The sequence below is a fragment of the Otolemur garnettii genome, unplaced genomic scaffold, assembly GCF_000181295.1.
Source record: "Otolemur garnettii isolate 467f Iridium unplaced genomic scaffold, OtoGar3 scaffold00001, whole genome shotgun sequence".
In the NCBI taxonomy this organism is placed as follows: domain Eukaryota; kingdom Metazoa; phylum Chordata; class Mammalia; order Primates; family Galagidae; genus Otolemur; species Otolemur garnettii.
Window position 1 is genome coordinate 14,546,071 of NW_003852396.1, and position 26,206 is coordinate 14,572,276.

General features: G+C 37.5%; 1 protein-coding gene across 1 annotated transcript in view; it reads left to right on the plus strand.

Moving 5' to 3' along the window:
• GRM5 (glutamate metabotropic receptor 5) overlaps window positions 1-26,206 on the plus strand; it is a 514,551-nt gene that overhangs the window by 481,115 nt on the left and 7,230 nt on the right. The window contains exon 9 of the mRNA XM_023510155.1: window positions 14,363-14,458. Within this exon, the coding sequence (XP_023365923.1) occupies window positions 14,363-14,458 (96 nt within the window). The remainder of the gene's footprint in view (window positions 1-14,362; window positions 14,459-26,206) is intronic.

The following is a 26,206-nucleotide window of genomic DNA, read 5'->3' on the forward strand; positions in this document are numbered from 1 at the left end:
GAATGTTTTAACACAATAAGTAAGAAAATTACGTGAAGGCTATGTTAACCAGTTTGATGGAAGTTTTTCAGATTGTTTGTGAAAACACCACACTGTACCCCAGAAGTGCATTAATGTACACAGTTACTATTAAAAAAAATTAATAAAAAAAAAAAGAATTGGTAAATGAATCTCTATGTGCAACAGAAGGGAAGGGCAGTCTGGATGAAGTTTTGGATAAATAGTATTGCCTTGCCTTTGATAAGTGTTCCAAATTTAACTGTCGTCACAGCTGCATTCATGAAGAAGGCATTTGTTGAGTTGTAGCTATATGCCAGGACCTATTCTAGGTGCTATTAAAAAAAAAAAAAAGACATGCCTTACCCCCTAGCCCCATGAAATTCAGACTAGTGAGGGTAGGCAATGATATAGTAAGCAAACAGTTATCTAATTACAATTTGTAATAACTATGAAGAAAGAAAATCAGCTTCCACTAGATACTAACAGGAGAGACAAACTAAGAAGAAATAAAATGAAGAGCATTGTCTGTCTCTACATTACTTTCCAATCTAGCCCAAATACCAGCAATAGAGAAAACAGGATATAATATTTTGTGTCAGAGCTATCTAGGAAAAATATGCCTGGTTACAAAAATCATTAGGATGGAAAAAGATGATGGTTATAAAAGTAACATTAGGAACCAACTATTTAAATCAAGCCTTTGACATAAATTACCTTACCTGATCCCCAACATTTCTATTTTGTGGATGGAAATTGTAACTCAGACAGCAGAGCAACTCTACTAACATAACATAGCCAGTGTATGATTCTCATGGGGTGGGAGGCCAACTCTGAGAAATAGGTAGATCCAAGTTTTGTGAGGCCTAAAGTTCATCCCACTTAGGGATCTTTAAGAAAAACATAACAAAATGTGAATACAAAAATAGGACCATGGCCTTGCAAGGGAACTGCTGTGAGCAAGGGGACTCTGATACTCCATCAACTGAAGATTGAGCTCCATCAGTCCCCAGACCAAAAAAATCAAGTTTTTAGTGCAAACTGTAACCAAAATTAGTACCAAAGAGGGTGCCATCATAAGGGATGAAGAAAGAGCACAGGCTGTGGCTTAGGAAAAGGAGATTTTGAAAAAAAACTTGAAAGGGTTTGAAAAATAATAAAGTTGCCTGTGTCCCGTAGGCCATTTAAAGACAGAACTAGGTTGAACAAATGGCATTACTAGTATTAGTGAGAGGCAATATGCATGACATTTAACCAATCCAGTGACCTTGGACAAGGTCTTTAATCCCCCAGTGTCCTAGTTCTTCCTCATTTGTAAAATAGGGGCAATAGCAGTACCTAATTCAGAGAGCTGTTGCAATGATTAAATCAGTAAATTCAGGTACTTAGAATGCGCCTGGCTTATTCCAAGTGTTCAGTAAATAATGGCTTTCACTGTCAATATTATCCAGCTTAATCTGACTCCAAAGCTTTTCTGATAGTTCATGCACAAAAATGTAAAGAAAAAAATCTCTGTTGGAAAACTACTCATCTGTCCTTAGAAAAAATAGATTGTCTGAAAATCACCCAGCTTTAAAATAGAAGGCAGTCAACTTTTGATTAAGGTTTTACTGAAATGTTTAAGTTGATCTTGTTCTCCTACAGAGACCCACCCTCTGGTCAACATTTGTTCCTCCCTAAAAGGTTTTCCCCACTGAGGATGTTGCAAAAGCTTGAAAAGCACCTTCTGATACAAAATATGTATCTTGTGGGTTTCTGCTGACTGTAAAACAAATAGCAATGTCGAGGGAAAGTACACAACAGAAAGGGAATGACTTATGATGACTCATATGTGAAAACAAGTTCTCATCCTAAATGGGATTAAAACACACCCTTTGGGAATTCTTTGGAAGCTTAATGAAAGGCTTTACTCAATACAGAATTTAACACACTTCCATAATATTGCTATGCTGTAATTTATTAAACTATTCTCCAGTGGTTGGTTTGTTTTTGTTTTGTTTTTGCTATTTTCTATAACTCTGCAGGAAAAAAAAATCTTTGTGCAGAAATCTTTGAGCTTCTGTTGAATGAAATATTCCTCTGACTAGAATTTCTGGGTTGATATAGTAGATTCTTCACTTTTTAATTGCTTATTTGCATTACTTCCCCACCTGTCAAATTCCACCTTCCCTTTCTTTCTATAGTGCATAGAGTACTATGCTACCTGGCAGCTTCTCAAACACTTTACAACTTATATTCACTTTGGACATTATTTTGGGGGGCTATTAATCATGCTCAATTTTTGTTTTCAATCTGATCTTTGACTGAATCAAGTTGACATTTCAAGTCTGGGAAGATGTTTTCTGGGCATAGAGACCACAAAATCTGACAGAAAAGCTAGTAAACCATTGAAATATATTTACTTCTGTGTAGATATATAGGTTGAAGGGTGAAATTGAAGTAGGGAATTGTTCGGCAATATCACTAGATAATATTGATCTTTCTAAATTTGGCCTTACACTTTCCCTGTAAACTGAAGATCCGTAATGAATTCCCTTCTGCCTTCAAAACTTTCCTCTGATTAATTTGATTTGGAAGCTTGACTTGGGCATTCCTTCAGCAATCTTTGGAACACTTTGCAACTGTTAAAATATTTTCTCACCTCATCCCTGACTGTCTTCTGACACCGCACTGCATCCCACACATCCACACTGATTGTCAGCTCTTCTCACAGATGCCTATTTCACAGCCTTCAGATTGTTGGTGGATTCCTATCTAGGTAAACTCCAGCCAGAGAAATGGCAGCCAGTCTGCATGTCAGCAGGGGCCCTGGAGGTAGCTTTATTCCACTGGCTGTTATGTAGTCACATTTGACCTTTTAAAAAATAAGTTTATATTGTTCTCAAAACCAGCTCCACTAAGTACACACTGTTACCTTCATGTATGACCTTTTCAGTCTCTCAAATTATTCAGATTATTTAAATTCAGATTATTTAAATAAGGGATTTTTTTTTTAGCATCAAGTGAAGGAAAAAGTAAGCTGTTAATAAAAAGCATGAGATTTGAAGGTAAAATGCCTGGTTCCTAATCCTATGTCTGTGACTTACTGGCTATGGGGTCCGGGCCAGATTATGAAGCCTTCTGAGATATAGGTTCCCTATTTGGAGGATGGGGATAATAATTACATTACTGACTTGCTTAAGAAAACTAAATGGCATAGGAAAAGGTTTTCTATAATATTGTAGAGGTTATTCAAATATATATTATACATACCATAGTTTATCTCTTCACTTTAGGAATGCCAGGATCCAAAATTAGGATGGTGCTAAAGGGAATGTGGCAATAAATCAGGAAAACAAAATGCAGTGTGCTACATTCTAATTCATGCATTTTCTCTAAGACATTTTAAATTTATAAACTATGTTTCTGAGTGATCACCAGAGACATCCCCTATGAGTAGGTGTTGGATTCAAACTTTGTCTGAGTCTAAGAGCAGAGGTCTTGGTTGGTATTCAAGGAGCCAACATGGGGACAGGGTTGGATGTGCCCAATGCTGTTACAAAGTTTTGTATTGGTACCAAGAGAAAGGTGAATACAAAGACTAGAGCAAAGTCAAGATTAAAAACTAAAGTCAGAAACATTCTGCCCAAAGCCAGGGAGGCAAGGGGGAAAGAGAGCTAAGACATGGAAACTGGCAGTTTTTTTCTTGCTTAAAATTTGTAGACCTATTTTTGGCACCCTCTGTATAGGTGACCAAAGGCTTTCCCAGCGTACTTACCAGACTTCAGTGCTATGACGTGAATTATTTCCCATTATTTAATCAGTGTGAAATGTAAAGCTAAACCCAAAGTAGCTGTTTATGACTATAATTAACACAAGTCTCCTATAAGGGAACAAGAGTGTTCGTACTATGGTTATTATGGCCAATTGTTAGGTTTTCTCTAAGTGTAGATTTTTTTTTTTTTTGAGACAGTCTCAAGCTGTCACCCTGGATAGAGTGCTGTGGCATCATAGTTCACAGCAACCTCAAACTCTTGGGCTTAAGCAATTCTCTTGCCTCAGCCTCCCAAGTAGCTAGGACTATCGGCGCCCACCACACACCTAGCTATTTTTGGTTGCAATTGCCACTGTTGCTTAGCAGACTTGGGCCAGGTTTGAACCTGCCACCCTAAGTGGCTGGTGCCCTTGCCGAATGAGCTACAGGAGCCACCCTAAATGTAGATTATTAAGAAAATAATATTTTGCTTTACTCAATCTATTTCTCTCTTTTTTGTTCTACACAAATCTAATCCATGAAGACTCTCATATGTTTTATATTAAAGGTATACATATAAAAGAATGATACTTAAAAAAGAATACAAACATCAACATGACTATTTGTTAGTAAACTGCTTCTGTGGAGTTTTCATAAATACATATACACACACAAACACACAACTTATAAATATCTAAACATAAGAATGTACTACAAAATACTTAAGAAATTCTTAGAGTCAGCCTGGGAAGAGAAAATAATGAAGCCAAGCGCAGCAGGTAGAATCTAAAACCTAATTCAAAGTCATTTAAATGATAAGGAAATCAATCTCACACAGAAAAAATGTCTGATGCTGAAAAGCCTACGTCAGTGGCTCTGAGGACCGCAGTGGCTCAAGGACCTACATCTCGTAACCTTCCCATTCCACCACTGTTTGAGCTTCTCTCATGCCTGCAATAGGGTCTTAGCATTGTCAGATATCACATCAGGACAATCGTCTACAGCAAAATGGGACCAAGTTTTCTGGTGTCTTATTGTAACACTAAAGAAATTATTCTCAGAAATCTTCAGAAGACTCTCTGTCATGATCATTGACTAAAATAGATAAGTGAGATAAGTGAATCTAGTAATTACCATTATTATCTTAGTCTAATCAGCTTCTACCTCCTGATAGTAAGGATGGCTAGTTTGTTAAGGAGAATATGACCATGTCCATGTGAAAGAGGGGTAAATATTTCTTTAAATAAATGCATATCTTCTATACAACCTTTTCAGCGTCAGTGTTTCATGGCTTACAAATCACTGTATTTTTTTTCTTATTCCCTACACTCCTTTTCTTAGTCTGTTGCAGCTGCCATAACTATAATATCAGAAACTTCGTTGTTTACAAACCACAAACATTTATTTGTCATATTTCTGGAAGCTAAGATGCCCAAGGTCATGGTGTCCACACATCTGGTGTCTGGTGAGGGCTCTCTTTCTGGTTCAAAGGTGGTACCTACCATGTTTTCCCAAAAATAAGACCTACCCAAAAAATAAGCCCTAGCAGAATTTCTATGCATTTGTTAAATATAAGCCCTACTCATTGATAATAAGACCTAGTGATGGGCATGGCTATGCAGCAGATCTGCATAGCCACACCCTGCATTTTGGCACTGAGCGGTAAGGAAGACTGGAATACCTTTTATCTGCCACAGCTCCTTTCTCCAAGCCATTCACACTTGTGTGGATACAGTGTGGTAACTGCAGTGGCAGGCATCCTATTGCGCATGTGTGACCAGCTAGAGAAAGGAGTTCATGTATCACTAGCGCTGGCCCCACCAACAAGGTCAGCTCCCCCTAAGAAGATGACTTAACTGTATTTGAATAAATGTAGATTGTTGTATTGTACTTAATAAAAATAAGACATCCCCTGAAAATAAGCCCTAGTGTGTCTTCTTGAGAAAAAATAAATATAAGACAGTGTCTTATTTTCGGGGAAACACAGTAGTTGTTGTGTCCCTATGTGGTAGAACAGTCAAGAAATATTTCAGGGGTGTCTCTTTTTTAAAAGCATGAACCCCATTCATGAGGCATCTGCTTCCATGGCCTAAATACCTCCCAAAGGCCTCACATCCAAATAGTGTCACCTTAAGGGTTAGAATTTCAAAATACGAATTTTGAGGGAATACAAACATTCAGACTACAGCACTACCTAAGGGGCTATTTCACTTTCCACTTGTACCTTTAAAAATTCAAATTCTAGGGCAGTGCCTATGGCTCAAAGGAGTAGGGCGCCGGCCCCATATGCCAGAGCTGGCGGGTTCAAACCCAGCCCCAGCCAAAAACTGCATAAAAAAAAAGTCAAATTCTACCCATTCTACTATCATTGATTATCACTCTAGTATATCAAGAATTCTAAGATCAGCTCAGTGGCTAGGGCACCAGCCACATAAACCAGGACTGGTGGGTTCAAACCCGGCCTGAGTCTGCCAAACAACAATGACAACTACACTAGAAAAAATAGCTGGGGGTTGTGACCTGTGCCTATAGTCCCAGCTACTTGGGAGGCTGAGGCAAGAGGATCACTTGAGCCCAAGAGTTTGAGGTTGCTGTGAGCCGTGATGCCACAGCACTCTACTGAGGGCAACAAAGTGAGACTCTGTCTCAAAGAAAAAAAAAAGAATTCTAAGATCATTTGGCATGAGCTTGCCTATCCTTCTTCCTCTTTCCCATCTGAAAACTTCTCTGTAACTTGATTCTTCTTTTATTCACTCATTCACGCATGCCTTCATTCAGCAAACATTATCTATAAAAAGCTGGGCTGTGTCTGTGAAGATAGCAATGATGAAAGCAGGTCAAAGTCCATGTCTTTGTAGAGTATTCCCTCTAGTGTAGGCTTCCCTGGGAAAAACAGAGAACAAATAAAATTAAGGAATAAAAGATAAAATATGTTGCCTAGGTCCTATGGATAAAAGTAGGAAAGGGTAACAGGAAGGGTAGGTGGTAGTTGCCTTTTAAAATATGTTGGTCATGGCAGGATATAATGAAAAAATAACCTTCAGGCCAGGAATTGAAAGAAATAAGCTCTGAGGATATTTGGGACAAAAGCGTTAATAGGAGAGGAAAATAGCAAAAGCAAAGATGCTATGGTAGGAGGCGGTCTGGAGTCTTTGAGCAAGAATAAGAAGACTCGGTGTGGATGAAACAGTGTTAGCAAGGGAGAAAAAATGAGTTATAGGAGCAGAGGGAGTAGGAAATTAATGCAGAGTTTTTAAAACTATTATAAGAAATTGATAATTTGCTCAAGAGATGAGTAACTGATTGAGAATTTTGAGTAGAGAAGTGATATAAAAAAAGATTGCTGTTTCTGGAGGACTATTCTGCTTCCTATGGGAGTTTGGATTCAGTTGGGTTGAGTTGGGGTCAGAGGAGCTTAATAAGGACAGAAGAAGTAGAACCAGTTTAGGAACCCATTTTAAAATTTTAAGAGATGATGGTGGCTTGGACCAGGTTGGTGAGAAATGATCGAATTCCAGGTATGTTTTGAAGATGGAATCTGCAGTATCTGCTGACTGAATATGAAGTGCAAGAAAAAAAGTATGTTATTCCCTTCTCTTTTTCCCACAATTGTTTTATCTCAAACTCTTTATAATAGTTATCACTTTCTTCAAAAATCTTTAATCATGGTTTCTTCCTTGGCCTCATGTCTGGATTCTACAAAATATCTTTAGTTTACATTTATTATTAAAAACAAAACAAAAAGAACAAAGCTCCTTGGAGATTTGATAATCCCTAAAGTTACCTTTCCAGTTCATTCATTTATGCGCACAAGCATTCACTCAGAAAATGTCTGCTGAGGGCTTACATAACGCAAGCATTGTGGTTTGGGTTTGCTCACCCTGATCATTTTTTTTTTTTTTTTAATTCTCTAGGCCTCCAGGTTTATGCTCAAGCTCTGTCTTAAAGCCCTGACTTCTTTCCTGCAATTTTAATATGAAAATCCCTTATGGAATTGTCTATGATGTTTAGAGTTGTTTGTCCTACAATTATTTCAAATGTCCCTCTCTCAGTGTCTTTTAATTTTTTGGAACTTCATTAGTTAATATAAACTGTCTTCTTTCCTCCCATATCATGTGTTTCCACTCATACAATATTCCTATTCTGAAGAAAATAAAATAGTTGAGGATTAAAAAAGGATTAAAATTTGCTTTGTAAATGGGATGCATTTGTAATGGTTTAAATGAGAGATTTCCTTGAAGAGCATACTCCTACTCACTTCCAAACCTTACTTTCCTGCCCCATTAGTGTCCATTCCATATTGAGTTACTAAACTTTACACAGAAAACATATGTGAAATATGAAACATTTTCCATCTCCCTTTCACAGACTTCATAAAGAGATCATGATGTGTTTTTTCTTCCTCTGAGGAATTTAAAGCACTATAGAATCAAGTAAACTATATATACCATGGTTTCTACACATATGAGAAAATATCTCCCTACGGTTTTCACAAAAGCTGAATGACACCAGGCTTGTCTGAAAGATGAGCTGGCTGGTGTAAGAGTTCATAAGGATCAGCACAATGCTCCTTCAAGGAGAATAGCACGAGCATAGTACTTAGTCAGTGCAGACAAGGAGATGGCAAAAGAAAGTCATTTCTCAAGACAATTTTATCTATTGAAAAGAACAAAGTCTTGAGCAGGATAAGCCCTTGACAAAATTGTAGGGTCAGGGAAACTTTCTCAGGACTGTTCCTTTCCCCCTCCACTGTTGTGATCTCTACAGTCTTTAAGTTCTCTTTCCGTGCCTCATCTTTACCCAGGCATAATTTTCAAAGAATTTGCATTGTCCATCAGCAAACACCCCTCCAGACATGCCATCTACTCACAAATATGCATCTAAGCCTCCTCACCTAGAGAAGATGGAAAATCTTCACTCCTTGGCATCAGGAAAAGGTGAGAGAAGAATTCATCCAGGGAATCTTCCTAAAATCTCAGAAATAAATGTCTTAACACAATTACTAAGAAAATGCCATGAAGGCTATGTTAACCAGTTTGATGAAATCATTTCAAATTGTATATAAAACCAGAACATTGTACCCCATGATTGCATTAATGTATACAGCTATGATTTAATAAAAATAAGTAAATAATAAAATAAATAAATAAAACACTTAAAAATTATTCATACAAATTGTCCTTTGCTTCATCCATTGGACCTTTCCCTTCCAAACCATTGAAAGATCTGTGTATCCCTCTATGGATTACCTTTCAAGGGTACAAGTGAATCTTTCTTAAAGCAGAATATAAACATCATAGCACAATAACTAAGAAAATGACATGAAGGGTATGTTAACCAGTTTCATGAAGATATTTCAAATTGTATATGAAAACATCACACTGTACCCCATGATTGCATTAATGTACACAGCTATCATTTAATAAAAAAAAAAAGAAAGAAAAAAAAAGATCTGTGTGTAATCCCTATTTGACACCCCTTCATCTTCAACCTCATTACTAAGCTCTTCATTTACTATCTTTATTTTAAACAGAAACCCAGATCATCCCTTCCCCTGTAGTGCTTTCAAGTAAGGCTACTTATTCTTCCATCTCACATGTTCCACTAGACACAGAGATGAAAGTCAGCAACTCTGCTGCTTCAGACATATGTGACACCTTCTCACTTAGAAATACGAAAACTGAATTCTCATTCAACTCAGTCTCATGCCATCTTGTTATACTATTTGCTGCCAACTTTCTGGGTAAAGAAATTCTATCCACCCCAAGTGACTTTAGTGTCCAATTAAAGGACAAAACATTACCATAGCTTCTTTTTTCATAATTCTAGTCCTGGCCACTTACTCAAACATATTACCTGTGCCGTGATCACACTCAATCATGTAAGGCATCTTTATTTCCAATATCAAACATTCTCCTTTCTCTCTGGCTTTAGACATTATTCCTCCAATACCTGCCATTTCACCTTATACAGACATTTAATCTTTAAATTTCTTCACTTCATCCTAATCTTTCCTCTTACTCTGGACTCATTTACCCATCCTGAATTACAGAGTCAATATAGAAATTTCAATAAGCCAATGTTCAGTAGATAATGGTACAGAAGAGGAAATTAAGAAATAAAATTTTTGATCCAAATGATTATGAAGAAATTAAGTTTATTATCCAATCCTGATTTATTCTTACCCCTACATCTTTTAAATTCACCAGATGAAAATGGGCTTTTACAGAACTGAGTAATGAGTATTTAGAGCTTCCTGGACAAGGAAGGTACAAAAAGAACAAAAATAAAAATTCAGGGAACACAACTAGACCTTATTTTTATTTTAGAACAAATCATTCTGAAATTTATTAAAATGATTCTGATAGGTGTTCTTGCCAAGCTTCTGGCCTATAAACCAAAGTGTCAAAGCTGTATTGAGCACACATTTAGAAATCAGGAGTTCAAAGGAAGATTATCGAATTGAAGAATTTTGAACTCAATGTCTAGCATATATCTGTCACTTGATAAATATTTGGGGGGAATGATTACATTAACAGTGCTGGAAAAGTTTTTTGAACAGGTAGAATGACCAAGTCTATAAGGTCCTTCTCTCCACCAACTGAATATGTGTTCTCTCTGAACACTTCAACCATTCTCATTGTATTTGCAACCATCTGTATACTGCTGGTTCCCCAGTGTATGGGTCCTCTATCCTCCAGATTTTTATGTGATGTATCCACTTGGATGTCCCACCAGCATCTCACACCTAACATTCCAAAATGAAGATATTCATTTCTCCCCATAAACCTACTCCTTCTCCTGCATTTCTTAAGTCAGTTGATTGTACCACCCAAAACAGTAACTGACATAGGATTCTACACTTCTCTCTCTTGCCCTCATCATCCCAATAAATCCTATTCATTTTGCTCCCCAGAGAGTTCTGAAACTGTACTCTTTTTGTCCATGTTATTACTACCCGAAGAATTTTCTAATTATCTCTCACAGGCATTATTGCAGTTGGATTTGTCTAGCTCTATGTTTGTTCCCTCAGATCTGCAGTATTTTATGTAAATGCTAACTCTGACCATATTTTGCCTAGCATAAAGTTCTCACAGTGGTATGGCATAGACTACAGTTAAATTCATCATCTTTTATATACCTATCCAACTACATTCCCCTTTTACCTTCTCTTATTGCAATAAAATATTCTAAACAGCATTTCTCCATATAGACCAAACTGCGGAGCCCCTCCATGTATTTGCATTTGATTTTCTTTACAGTGTCTTTCTACCTATATTTTAAGGTTAATCTTAGGTATTATATCTCACTGCAGTTTTTCCTGCCATTCTAGGATGGGTTAAGGATCACTTCTTGTATTTGTTTCTATTATAAAATTTTTCACATTACTTAGAAATCGTTTCCATTTTATCCTCCTACTTTTGACTGTGGACTTATCAAAGGCAGTTACCCAGGTGTTCCTTATCACTGTGCCTAGACTATGGAGTACTGAGAGTAGACGATTTTGAATGATGTACACTAACCTGCAGGCTATGCATATAGGGACCCAGATGAAGGAACAAAATTCAAAGTCCTATTAGAATCCTCCACTGGATGTTCTTGTTAACTCTGGAACTCATTTGCAAAAATGGGATGAAAAAGGAAAAAGGTAAATAATAAGCTTCTGTAGTTTTGTTTCTACATGTACTAACACTGTTACTTAGAAGAAAGTTTAACAGAAATAGTGTGAGCTTTAGAGTCAGAGAGACTTGATATCCAACGTTGGGTTCCCTACTCACAAATCATGCTAGCTTTGCCTACTGACACTGATCCTCAGTGTCTGCCTATTCGGTAAGAGGACAAAAGCACCTACTTTATAAGATAGTTTAAAGAATTGAGGATAATGTACAGAAAACAATCTAGCATACTTAATATTCTGTCATTATTATTATTTCTATAATAAGTTTGAATACAATTACAAAAAACTAAGCATTTTACTTGAAAAGTAGGTTAGTACTTGCAAGGCACCCAGAAGAGTGCTTCTCAGGTATGTGTCTTGATATGTGTGTATACTTCAGGGTATAAGAGGTATATAAATTTACTTGATGAAAGAAATAAAAATTTTAAGTACATTTTATGAGCTATAAACTCTGAAAAGCATGAACTCCTTTTAATTGATAGTTCTCTATTTCTGGAAAAAAACTCCACTGGAAATCATTTTATAGGTACAGTGGAGACTATTAAAGCATTACTAGTTACTTTGAACAGCACTTTCATTATGGGTGAATGTAATAATGAATAAGTAAATAAATGAATGAAAATGTGGTCTACTTAAGTGTCTGGCAACATAATTAAGCTGTAACTATAGACAGGCAAGAAGGGTCCTATCTGAAAGTGAAGATAAGGTTCCCATTTTATATTAATGCATTTTCACCTTGAAAATTCCAAATAGTCTAAGATATCTCTTGCCTTCTTGGGAGTTTCTTGTTGTTTGTTTTGTCTTTTTCATGAAAACTTTTACCAAAACATGTTGGGTTTTGACAGGACACTTACAATTTATTTCATATTTCATGCACATAAATGGAGGTCACCCTAGCAGAATGTGAGTATGAGAGAGAGAAAAAGAAAGAGAGGAGGTTATAGCATGAAGATTGTAGGACTCCTAACTCATCAAAGAAACATTTAAATAATTAATTGCCAATTAGTCTAACAGAAGATATTAAAAAATACATTAAAGATCTCTTTGTAAAGAACTAAATGACCATTATTAATTTATTATCATATTAATAATCTTTTAATGTAAGCTGTAGAGCAGTATTTTGGCTGTGAAATCCAATTCAAAAATAAGCATAAAATATTTTGGATGGAAATGCAGAAATTGTGATTGGTACTTGACACAGGAGTCTCCTCTGAGATATTTTCTTTGGTAAAATAGCTCCACAAGAGACTGTAGCTTGGTCTGATTTGTTGTTGTTGTTGTTGTTGTTGCTGTTGTTGGAATTTTGGGAGTTTGAGGGTCTGATGTTTAATGTCCTTTAACAGCCTCTTTTTCTCTCTGCTTTATGGCCTACATGCAAAGTTACTTAACTGTATACTTCTTCCCTTCCTTACTCCACTATTCTGTAAATCTATGAGGCAGGACCTGCAGATTGTTTATCACGTATCTTCAGAACAAAGCCCATTACCTAAAATGTAATATATTTTCAACTGATGATCACTGAATAAATTAACTTATTACATCCATTTAGCTTGATGGAATGTGCCATTTTTGTGCAAATACTGAATACTTTTGACATTTTAGAAGAGAAAAAAAAAAAAAGAGGAAAGTCTCTGTCCTAGGACCAATAATGATCTTGATTGCATAGCATTTTGTTTTATTTCATTTTACTTTTGAAACAATAGGAAAAGAAAACTAAAAAGAATGTGCTATTACTGGGGTAAACAAGTCTTACGCTAGTTACTTACTTTGTCATGGTCTACTGAATACGAGGAAGGTGGATGAAGTGGTATCTTATTAGGCTCCAATTTTATTAGGAAAAAGTAAATAAAGTAATAACACCTTAATTGTGTTGGGACCTTGAAAGCCCTGCTGGTAGTTATCCTCTACTGACTAGGCTTGTGACTTTGGTGAAGTCAGTTAAGTAATTCACAGTTAAGTAAATAACAGTGCTACTTGACCTACCCCACAGAGTTAAACTGATGCATGAAAGAGAGTTCTTCTGTAAAAGCATTTTGGCTCCAAAAACTATCAGTAAAGTATAATGACTCATCATGATGCACAATGTAGCAGACTGCTGGGACTCTCGTAACTTCTTTTAGATGAACACCTAATATCTTCCAGGGATGGTGAACTACTAATTCTGATACAGAAGCCATTTGAGTCATACTCTAAAATGCAGGCAACACAATACTGACTTGTCAAACTTCAACTTAATGGTTAAAGTTAATATAAAGTTTTTATATCCAAGGAAAATTCTTCTCTCTTCAATTATTGCCAACGTCTAATATAATATTCAGACATAATGCCACTCAATGAAGTTTAATTAATGATAAGTATTAGTGTTTCTTAAAAAACCTGATAATGGAAGGCAATACATTATAATGACTACATTGTTGGTTCTAAACTTAGACTCCCTGTGTTCACAATCCAACCCAACGACTTACTGTGTGTCTTTGGTCAATTTACTTCATCCTTAGAATTTTAGGGTTCTTCATTAGTAAAATGGAAATAATAACAGAGCCTCTGCCACAGGACTGTTGACAGGATTAAAGTTGGGTAAAGTTTCTGACACATGGTAAGCACTAAGCAAATTCTAATTTATTCACAGATATTCATCTTTTTGAAAGATGCCAGGAATTTCATTCCTTTTACCATGAACTATTAGATATGGTGAATATCACAGATTAATAAGCAATATAAAAGAATGGGCTACATGTGGTTTGACCAAGAAATAACAAAATCATCCTCAATTTTGTCCATATGCCATCACAATCATCTATTAAGTACCACAGGTTGGCCATTGCATGGAGAAGCAGTATCCTCTGTTTTGGCAAAGGACGGCCCTCTCTACAGTCACGGCCCTTCCTCAGACTGGCAGTTAAGCACACAATCACGTCTTTCTGTTTGCTCCTGTCTTTGTTCATGCTCACTAGGTACAAAGACAGGAGACTGGCCCAGCACAAGTCGGAAATAGAGTGTTTCACCCCCAAAGGGAGTATGGGGAATGGTGGGAGAGCAACAATGAGCAGGTAAGCAAACTGTGAGTGATCTGAGGTGGTGTGAAATAACTGTCTGCAAGCTGGAGGAACAGTTGGCTCCCTGGTCTGGGTCCTTGCTCAACTGTGCATCTCATGTAATGTGTCAAATCTGGGCCACTACTGGTTTTCCATGTCTATTTTATTTGCAAAACCCACACCACCTTCGTGTGAAGTAATGGGAGCCTCCTGTCCCAGACGCTGCTGTTTCAGGGTTGTGTGCTTTGCATGTCTGAAGGCTCAGCTCACAGTCGGTCCTCCCCTGGGTTTTAACTTTACTGTTAAATGGTTCTGGAGTTTGCAAAGTGGAAGATTGGAGGAAATTCATATTCCAGGGCTATCTGATCACTTAATAAAACTAAGCAAAAGCTTAGGACTAGTTTTAAGGGAAGGACTGCAGTTGAGGAAAGACTTGAGCCCCTGATTCCAGACAAGCCTGGAAATTATTCTGACTTACGTGGAATATGACATAATTTCACAGCAAAGGGCAGATACCATGCCAAACCAGTAAACTGTAAGACAAAAGGCTTTTCTTGAGCTGAAATCAGGAAAGTTAATCCTCCTCCAGCTACCGTAGCTTTGCAGCTCCTCACTTCCTTGTGTTTGGTGGTGAACATTCCATGTCGCTGCTCTGTGCATGTTCCTTCATGGCAGCCATTCCCAAGTCAGCTGTGGCCAGTAACCGGGGTATTTGGAGCTATAAACATCAACTAAGCTGTGTTGCATGGAATGAAGGTGCTTTATTGCATGGGATTTAGTTTCAAGAAAAAAGCTTTGGACACAAAGATGGTCAAGATTGTCATTAAACAGTTCCAGAATGGTAGAGGAGCCTTGAGTTGAGGAATCACTCACCATAAACAAACACACCACTTCTAATTTATTGTGGTATTTCCCAATCCATCCATAGTACATAGATGTGGAAGGGAAACTTGCAAAACATCCTGGCTCAGAGAAAAGTGGGAATCCAGGAAATAAAGTGTGTACATATATGTGTGCATGTGCTAGAGCAGAGCTTGAGACCTAGCTGCACAGCAAGAAAATTATCCTGTTCAATCCTGCTGAAAATCAACCCCAAACATCGTATTTGCTTCCTCAGTGGTGGGCTCCTTACTGTCTTCAAAATAATGACTAATTTTTTCCAAAGACCACCACACTGCACACCTGCTAGTGGTCAGACATGTTGTGGTCTGTGAAAGCGGTGCCTGGAGCTGTGTGGCATACAGCCTGAGCCATTGTTTGTAGCAGCCCTGGCCAGCTTCCCCCAGGGTTCCCCGAGACAAGACAATGAGAATGTGTGTACACATGTAGGCACATGTGTGTATGCACTGGTATATCTAATGGATGGCCTTATGCCCACAATCCCTTTATACAGCTCTATTTGGATCTCACTGTGTCTGCAAGATGCGCCTCCGAGGATCATTTATGGGAGTAACTCCAACGGCTTGCTAATGGGACTCCTATGTTCCTTCAATTTAGATATTAGACATGCTGTCCTTGAAAACAGGGGAAACAGTACCTGTGTAAGCTGGACGAGATGAAAATGACTGCATCGTATAAGGGCTCAAGGGCATGATCCAGAGTGGTTTCTCATTGGAAGTCTAGAACTAGAGTTCACAAATCTAACAAATTTGGTTGACTGTGAAACATACTAAGGCAAAATCTTGGACAATATAATTAACAATCTGTCATGCAACCAGTTTGCTAGGTAATTCATCTGGTATTTTGTTATAATCCATTCATCTAGGAGATGACATGGAGCTGGTTTGGGCAAGGATTAGGTCTCAATTATACCAAGTATGTTCTTCGGAGTGTTTAGTCACGTGCTTAGAACTTTCAGATCTGATCAGCCCAGAAATTAGATTTGCTCAAGGCTGTCTGGATTGAGACATGAGAATAAAAAAGGGGCAGAGAGGGAAGAGAAAAGAGAGTCAGGGCATCACACATCCAACACACCAGGCTTTGCTGGGTCAGGTCCCGATCTGCAGAGGTAGCTACTCAATGTGTCTATCCCAGGAACCACCCAAGTTTCTCTATAACGGCAAGATGCCATCTAGCTTTAGTTTCTTTATTTGTATGGATATAGCCAAGGTAACAGCAAGGCTATACTGACATGTATAGAGGGTAATAGTGCAGGCTATGGTAGACAATTCTGTTGGAGTAACCACCTCAGCCTCACAGAAAAGGAGGGTTAACCAGGAACAAATGAACTTCCTTTCCTAATTTCTCTTCCTTCTCCTTCCGTTAGCACTACATAAAAACTGACAGAGAGAGAGAGTGAAAGAAAATAATCCTTTAGCAGTGTTTTTAAAAAGCTTTTCCTTATTACCTTAGGGAAGAAAAAAGGCCTGGAGACATATCAAAAGAGAGGCCAAATTTACAAGGCCGTTGTATATTTCTTTCTAATTTCCTATTTGTTCACATAAATGCACTCACTCACAAACATACATCAATGGCATTTATCTATGAAAAATGAATTTAAAATAAACATTAAAAGAAAAGATGCCATAGAGAACACAACTGTGATAGAAAGAGTTTCTAAGTAAAAGGTTTCAGTAGTTAATCATAATTTGCTTACTCTGCAGTTGAATGAAAGGGCTAGAAAAAGGATAACCATGTATATATAAGACTTTTATAAGTATGTTTAGTATCAACTGATAAGACCTTCTTTCTTATCAACCCCCTACTCCCATCATTGCTTGGCCAAAGCCAAGAATCATATTCACTCTGCAAACCTTTGGGCCAGTTCTGTGGCCATTACAATCAGTCCCAGCAAGGGCTAAGGGGGCTCCAACAACTTCAGAAAACCAAGAGTGTTACTCTGCACCTCATTTGCCTATATTTTCTATGATGAAACTATAGAATGGGCAAGACTCTATGAATTCATATCTGGGGTGATTATCCCAGAGCTGAGTTGCCTGGTGGGGAGAGAAGGAGTTCTACAGTGCTTGTCACCATAGCAGAGCAGAGCACTAGTTTCCCATCTGAACACTGGCAGGGCCTTAGATGCTCCCTCACTTCTGCCCTCCTCCCTCTACCTCCACACTGGGAAAAGAGTGAGAACCTTATACGTATCCGTAATCCACCAGTTTCCTGAAATATCATGTTGCTCTTTTCCCTTTAAATAAACAGGTTGTTTTTTTTTTTGTCTTCCATCTGAATATAGTGTAACTTGTCATCTTTTTGTATTTTCACAGTGGACAGTCTAAGTGTGTTTCAGAACAGAATCCTCCTGATTGCAGGAGAAATGAAAGAGTTTCCTAAACAGACAGGTGCTCTAAGAACCGGAATTTCCCTAAACCCTGTTACCGTGTGAGTTCAACCAAGATGGTTCCCCCTCAGGAGTGACTGGAGCATTAATAATGAATGTTATTATTTCCTATCTTAGCAGGAAAAACCATTGGTGCACTTGGAGCCTGCATTAGGAGGTGCTCCTGTTGTATCCGGTGTAGGAGAGGCGTGGACATGTTGAGCTTTCCAGTCTCAATTTGAGAAAGGGCTCCACGAGTCAGGTGGAGTGGTCTATAGGCCCCTCTCCTCACCAGAAGGGAAGGGGGTGGTATCGGGATATTTTTATCATGAATGAAAAGATAATTTTGATGATTGTTATTCCACAGTATCAGTTATATGAAGTGTTAACTTCTGATCACCTTAAATAACTGATTTTTTGTAGCATACATCATCTAATTTTAGTGAATACACGTTTCATGAAGACTTAGAGAACCTGGTGACATTGATGTCATAACAGTCATGGTTAAATTAGTAGGACCTCAGAGTTGAAAGGTAGCCCCCAAATATAATGTCTAGGTTAGGGCTGTTTTGCCTTTCATTTGTTCAATTATTTCTTCCTTCACGTAAAGCTAATTTATTAAGCACTTTCTATGAGCCACTCAAGATTCTGGAGATAAATAGATGACGAAGATATAAGCGATGTCCTTGACAATCTGCATTCTACTGGGGAACAGTCAAAAAAACTGATAATTGCAATACACTATGGAACCCCTTGACAGGAAAGTTATGCCTCAGGCTAACTCCCCAATTCATATCAAACACTATACTTTATACTAGTACAAATAGAATTAAGAATAATATAAAATAACAAGTCTGAATTGGGTCTTCAGAAAGGGCAAGGCATACAGTTATAAAAACTTCAAAGTCTCTAGAAGAGAAAGATTCTGTCTTCCCAGTACAGTAGAAGCTAGCTAGTTGCTTAGCAAGAGATTAGAACTTCTGCAAGAGTCTTCTCTTCATTCCTCCCCAAAGTCATTTCAAATAAAGATTCTCATTTATATTTAAAGATGTTCTAAAAAATAAAAATAATAATTACTGCCATTACTGTAATTACTATATGTCAGACACTATACAATTCCGTCACATTGTTATCCATTAAGTTCTTCCAAGAACATATTGGGAAGCTATTTTCCCCTCCCATGGTACAGATGAGGAAAACAAGGCTCAGGGGTATTAAATAACTTGCATAGTGGAGCAATTTCATGAAAAATCTGAAATCAAAGACACCTCAACACCTGGGTCAGGAACTAGCCAGGGTGTGATCTTTACATGTTGTTTGAACTATTTGGTCTCCATTTTCTGTAAGATGGTGAGTATAATATAGTACTCCTCTTACCAGGATGCTATAAAAACTAAATGAGGTTATGCAGGTCTAGCACTTCGCAGACTGACAACACAGGGAGAGCAGGCAGTGCATTTTAGTGAGTACTATTATTACCCAAAGCTACCCAGATTAGAAAGTTCTTTTTTGTCTTGCTAGTCTCTACTCTTTTTTGTTGTTGTTTTTTCTTAAAGAATCAATTTTGGAAAAGTAAGCAAAATGAAGTCTAATAGTAACAACAAAAAATAAGTTCAATGATACAAGTTTTCTACTTTAAAATTCATGTTCTCCCATGTTTACCAACATTTGTCGGTTACTTAGATACACCAGACCGTTTCAGATGCTTCATCTGTATGATATCTTATTTAATCTTTTAAAAAAGTCAATGATAAAGCCCACATAGGAGCCCAGCTCAGTCTAATTCCAAAATTCACAATCTGATCACTCTGTTATCTGCCACCCAGGATAAAATCCAAACTCGTGCATTCAGAATGCAAGGCCTTTCACAAACTAACCCTAACCTAACACCTTGACCTTAATAGTTTCTGTTTCAGCACGTATGTTTTCTTCCCTAGATGTCCCAAATATCTTAGCATTCTCCAAGCACACTGATTTTCCCCTCCCACAGGCGCACGTCTTAACCTGGTCTGCTCCTACCTGACTGCTCTTCCTTTCTGCTTCTACTTTCCCAGCTCCTAGTCCTGTTCTACCTGGCAAACACCTACCCAGATTTCAAAACTCAACTCCAATGTCAACTCCTCCTTGAAGACTTCTTAAAAATCATATAACCTATTTGAACTCTGCCCAAGTGAGCTTCTAAAGTATTTTGTCTTTATATCTGATAGTGCATATTATCTAGTTGCCTATGTATAGGTTTTGGAGGCCAGGAAAAAAAAAAAGTGTGACTTGTTCACTTTTACATCCTCAGTACCCAGTAGTGCTTTGAGTATATTGATTCACTCAATCAATCAATATAAGTGCACAGAAAACCTTTCCATATGTAGGTAGTAGTTTTAGGGAATATAGGGTATTTGGGGAAGTAGAAAATATCTCCACCCTAAAGCAATTGACAATCTTAAAGAAAAAACCTTCTGGCGAAACCTTCGAAAGCAATACGCTACATTAAGGAGTTAAACTGATGATCCAGATAATAAAGCCTAAATTGGGATGGCAGGGAGATAAACAGGGATGGAGGTGGAGCTAACAAGAATGTAGTCAACGCATGAGCACATAGGCCCTTCTGGGAGATTGTCAGAAACAGTTTACATAACAAAGGATTGAGCAATTTCACAGAAATTAATTTAACTTATTTGACCCTGGAGCCACTTATTCATACACCATCTGTTGTCATTCTTACTTTCAATACCATTTGCTAATTAATTTTGTAGAAAAAAGTATTGATCCGAAAACATGAGATCAAAGCTATACATTCTGAGTAGCTTATAATAACCTTTGAAATTTTATTATAATCAATTTCCCAAGGAAATCTTTTATAAGACCAAGACAAGCTTAAAAGACAAGCTAATGTTTGGTATTGGAACAGAAGTTATTAGCTTTATTAAGTACCACAGATTCTCAATTCTCTTTGCTTAGTTTTCCAAAGGAATTTCTCTTTATAGTGAGTACATTTTCTTTATGTAATTAAATTAGATAATATTTATCTTTTAGCCTGTACAAAGCATAGCATAGCATAGTAACAGGAACACTTGGATTTGATGACCCTCTCGCCTCAGTTTCTGCTCAATCTTCTTATCTGATATCATTTTTATTGGACAAAAGGAGGAACTGTTCAAAGCCTTGTGTGAGGCCGCTGTCCTTAGGAAATACATATTTTGTAAATAAATACATTTGTAATTTAGTAGTTACATACAAATATATGTTTGTATATATTTTATTTTCAGACAATAGATTTGATAACTTAAAATTTCCTGTAAAAAGGAAAAAAAAGTTAAAATAGTTTCTGATGTAACAAATGCCGGGATAAAAAGGAAGCAGCCTACAGTGTACTTCAAGTCCAAACTCACATGCTCTAGAAGAGGGAGTGAACTTTGAGGGGTACTTTCTACTTTTAGTATCAATCACCTCAAAATATAGATAAGATCTTGCACTAGTGTTCACCTAATCTAATCAGCATATTCCCATTGGTGGGAATATTGAAGGGTGGGTGAATGTTATTTGGCAAAGCTGAGTGCTCTGAAAATGTAAATCAATCATTTCATCTAATGCCATGTTCTATTGTTATTTTAAGGATTTATTTTTTAATGTGTATTTTTAAGGCATCATGCTTCATAGGGAATTCAAAGATACGTGAAATAGGCTTCCTACACCAGTTTTTTACCATTAGATGTCACACACCTTCAAAACACACTATGTTGTCTGTGGGGAGCAAAAACAAAAATTGTGATAGCAAAATGGTGGCATCCAGTGTCGATTTAAAAAGTAGTTTTCACAGAGCAAGGATACAGCACTGAGCATCCCAAGCTTTCCAATGGTAATAGACTGGAACTGACCGATTCTTGTGCCTTGTATCTGTGGCACATGCCCATCCAATAATCAGGAAATTTCCTTCTTAAATCAAGAGCTTTCAATAGACAATAATCATATTGGTGGTAGATCTCAAACTAGGACTCAAGCCTGAAAACCAACGTACCTCTCATACATTAGATTTAAGTCACAAGCTTTAGCCAGGGGGCTTTAACTAAGACCGAAAGGAATCTTTTACCTAAAGAGAAATCGTTTTCCTACCAATCCTAAAAGTCCTGGGACGTGTCTTCTCCTGCAGTCCTGGATTCAGCTCCACAATGTCAATACAGAATTTGCTGTGTATGATCAAGTTATTTTATAGACAAAAACTGGCCCACTGTCATTTCCCTGATGCCTTACAGGGTGTATCTTGTTAGTCCCACAGCTCCTAAGTTCATCCTGCACCTAGAGCAGACATGATATGGTATGGTTGGCATAACTCTGGATTTGCATCTGATATGGGGCACTGTTCTGCCCTTTAGTTTGACTCAGGCAATTTAGTTAAGTTTCAAACACCGAGGTTTTTCACATTTACAGTCCAAGTTAATAATACCTGTCTATACCAGACATTCAAGATGTTATAATCCCTTCACTTCACTAACACTGACCTACACTAACTACCTGCTCTACACCAGGCACCATACAAGCATGAGACATGCATGTAGTCTCTGCCCTTGGAGTGCTCCAGGTTTAGTGTGGAAACAGACTTGTAAATAAGTAATTACAAAATACCATTTAATAAGTGCTATTTCAGACAGCCATTGCGAAGGTCAAATCTGATAACATTGGTGAACCATCTTGTGAGCTGCAAAGTTCTGTTTAGGTGAGAGCTGTTATCATTCCAGGGCTCTCTTCTTCTTTGCTGCCCATTCCAACCCCAAGTTTTATTCAGGGTTTAAATGAAGCCTAATTTTTCCACAAAATTTTCCTGACTCCACCAGCCCACATACACAAAACAGCTGTGTCTTGCTGTATTCTCTAGTGACTAAATTGTAATTGGAACTTCATAGTAATTGTGAGAAAAAATTATTTCCTGTTTTGGAAAAAAATACAGAAATCCAAAATTCCTTCTAATCTTAGTCGGGGCATCTCACCTAAAACCTGGAACTTAAATGTCACAATAAAAACAGTTTAGTTTTTTTAATTTTATTTCTTTTTAGTTGACTTATAATAATCGTAAATACTTATGGACTATAGAGTGTATTACATATACACAATACATAACAATCAAATCAGGGTAGTTAGTACACCCATGACATCAAACATTTATCACTTATATGTACATTGGACACTCAAAATCCTCTCTTCTAGCTTTTTGAAAATGTGCCACAAACTGTAGTTAACCATGTCCACCTTACAGTGCTGAAGAATGTCAGAACTCATGCCTTTATTCGTTAAACAATCTCTTTCCCTCATCCCTTCCCCCTATACTTTCCAGCTTTAATCCCCATAAGCCCAGGAATAGTTTTGTTTTGAGGTTTGAGACCAGATAACTGAATTATGGATCCAAAGAGATAGCTTTATTTAAGAAAGAAAGGTCTGAGATGACTCCACAAAACGCCAATGCTTGGCGCACACTCCGGTCCTGTCCTACCCTGTGAAGACGTTCTCTCTTTATGAGGACTCTGGAGGATGCAGCAAGTGTCCGACTGCCATTAGGCACTTTAATAACTCACCCTGAATGGCCATGTTGCTTCTTTACAAGGCCTCTTGTTGCTGTTACACCAAAGACTAACTAAATTGGGGTTGAGTGGAACTCCTCCCACAAGACTTTTATTAGGGATTAAATGCCTGGTAGGAGATATTCTCTGGGGGAATTACCACAGAAGCATGTAGCCATTGCTACTTTAAGAAAAAGGTGAAACTCCACCTCACAGAACTGTGGAAGGATTTCATAGGATTAGCCACATGGAATTAGTTTCTTCACCCCATACGCAGTACACATATTAATTGGGTTTAGTTTATCCATGTTACTTTAACATCCTCCAGCTTTAAGGCCTCTTTTAAGCCCCATCTTATTTGCAAATCCTTCCTTGAAACTTCTTTCCCCAGTGAGCAACTTTTTCTCTGAATTCCTCTAAGACTGACAAGAAAAGTCCACCTGGCAGATCCTTTCTTTCACAGACGTTTCCGTATCAGTATATTCCCTTCCATCCGCAGTGGTGTCACACTCATTAATATCTTAACACTATATCCCCGTACTGTTAGATTAACACAACTTCTTAAATCTACCCTGGACACCACTAATTGCTTATGTCAATCTTCTTTATTCTTCAATGCCTGAAGGGTTTATTAACTTAATAAATACCAATTTGGCCTTAATTTTCCTGCAGTAGGACCAGGACTGGGGCCAGACTAGAAATAAAACCAATGCGTGAAGCTGGAGTGAGGGTTTAAAGAAGATTATGACATGGGGTCTGCATTCAAATTGTTTGTTGAGCTAAAAAATGAAGATCGAACACATAAAATAGTAAATAACAACAGAGAATATAGGTGAAGAATAACAAATAACATAGAAAATAAACTGTATTTCATTATGCGTTTGTTCATTCATTGTTCAGGCATGTGGATTACATAGCTATCTAATAATTAGCTCACCTCTGTGGTCTAATATAGTAGATACTCTCTCTGTTCCAGACACTGATAAAAGAAAAACCAAGGTTAATTACTAGTAAGTTATTAAGAAAGCAAAAGAAAGGAGAAGAAAGATCATTACCGGTTAGCAGTGGCCAGGAAAAATTTTTATAACAGACACAAAAGTAAAAACCCTATCTTCTTTCTGATGCCTTCAATGTTACTCCATCCCCATGTCATTAAACTGGACTATTTATCTCTTTAGCATTCCGTATGGTTTTCTGAACTTCTCTATCAATTATTCAAGGCCAGATGCAGTGCCTCCTGTAGTACGCAGCTTTCCCAAACCACTCTGGCTAAGGAAGGTTCTGCTTCTTACGAAGTTCTGAACCCCTCTGGATCTGACCGACTGCTCCACTGCCACTGTCCACTGCCCTGCCTCACTTTCTTTGCCGCTAGCAAAGAAATACTGATCCTACCTTCTACCTGCCCATCTGTTTCCTCATTTCAAGGTCCTAAGAAAGGAAAAAACAAGCCCTTTCTATTGAAATACTGTGAATAACTCATAATGTTAGCCACTTTCCCCATGTCTTCTCTCTGGAATTCAATTTTGCCCTCTTTGAAGGACATCTTGCATATCAATAACTCAGCCACTGTATCAAAAAGTATTGATGATTTGTTATGTATATTAGCTGAAATACCGGAATGTTCAAAATAATACAGATGTATAATTATCCCTGCAATTATACCATTCTCACGTACTGATATTCCCACATAAGTCAGAGAGAAAATTTGAGAACTATCAGAGTAGAAATTAAATGTCCTATCCATAAGACGACTTCTTATGGCATCCATCAGAGCGTAAAAAAAAGAAAGGCTGAAAACTCCCATAAAATATTAATTTATACATTATAGGCTTCAAGTCTCTTCATCATGAAAGGCATTCACATTATTCCTGACAAATGTTGATACTTAATCAATTTGTGCTATCTGAGTTAATGACCAATAAGAGATGTAGGATGCTTTGGGAGACTGTAAAGCATATGATTAAGAAATATAGAAACATAAGTTGAGTGAGAGAGAATATAAATCAATGACTGACTTGTCTACTTAAAACATATCCTCTGGAGATACTATCCAAGGCTTTTCTTCCATGGAATAAGAAGAGCTAACTTTAAACAGGAAATATGGAATGTCAAGGAAATGGAAATCTTGAGATGGGGTTAGCCCAAAGTTAACCTCTGCTACCTGTGTGACCCTGGGCAGATCCTCTGCTCTCACTGAGCCTTGGCTTTTTCATCTTTGAAAGGAAGATAAAAATACTGATCCTACCTACCTCTGATAATCAGTGTTCCTAAAGGTGCTTTTTAAAGCACTATGCAAATATAAGTTGGTATCACTTAGTTATTTTGTCTGTATCGGGCAATTTAGTGTTTGACTTCATTTCCATTTACTCAAGTGTTTTTCTCTGTGCATACATCTCTAACATGTATATCATCATGGCTATTTAAATTGTTTTTGTCTGCAAAAATTGGGAAATTTATGTAGCCATTTCTGCCACATATCATACTGTTTCTCAGTGTAATTTTCAAAATCAAGATGTCAGCTTTTAAACAAAGGTCAAGAAGAAATTCTTCCACCTATATTGAGAAATCTGAATATAAACAACATCAAATTCTTCAGTATCTTTTAAAAATCTATATTAATTTGTAATTCAAAGAAAATTATGGGAAACAAAATATACTGATAAAAAGTTTAAGAAAAGCGGGCTTGCTGCCTGTAGCACAGTGGTTATAGCGCCAGCCACATACACCGAGGCAGGGGGGTTCAAACCTGACCCGGCCCAGCTGAACAAGGATAAATGCAACAAAAAATAGCTGGGCGTTGTGGCGAGCACCTGTAGTCCCAGCTGCTTGGGGGGCTGAGGTGAGAGAATCACTTAAGCCCAAGAGTTTAAGGTTGCTGTGAGCTGTGACACCACAGCACTCTACTGAAGGCGACAAAGTGAGACTGTCTCAAAAAAAAAAAAAAAAAAA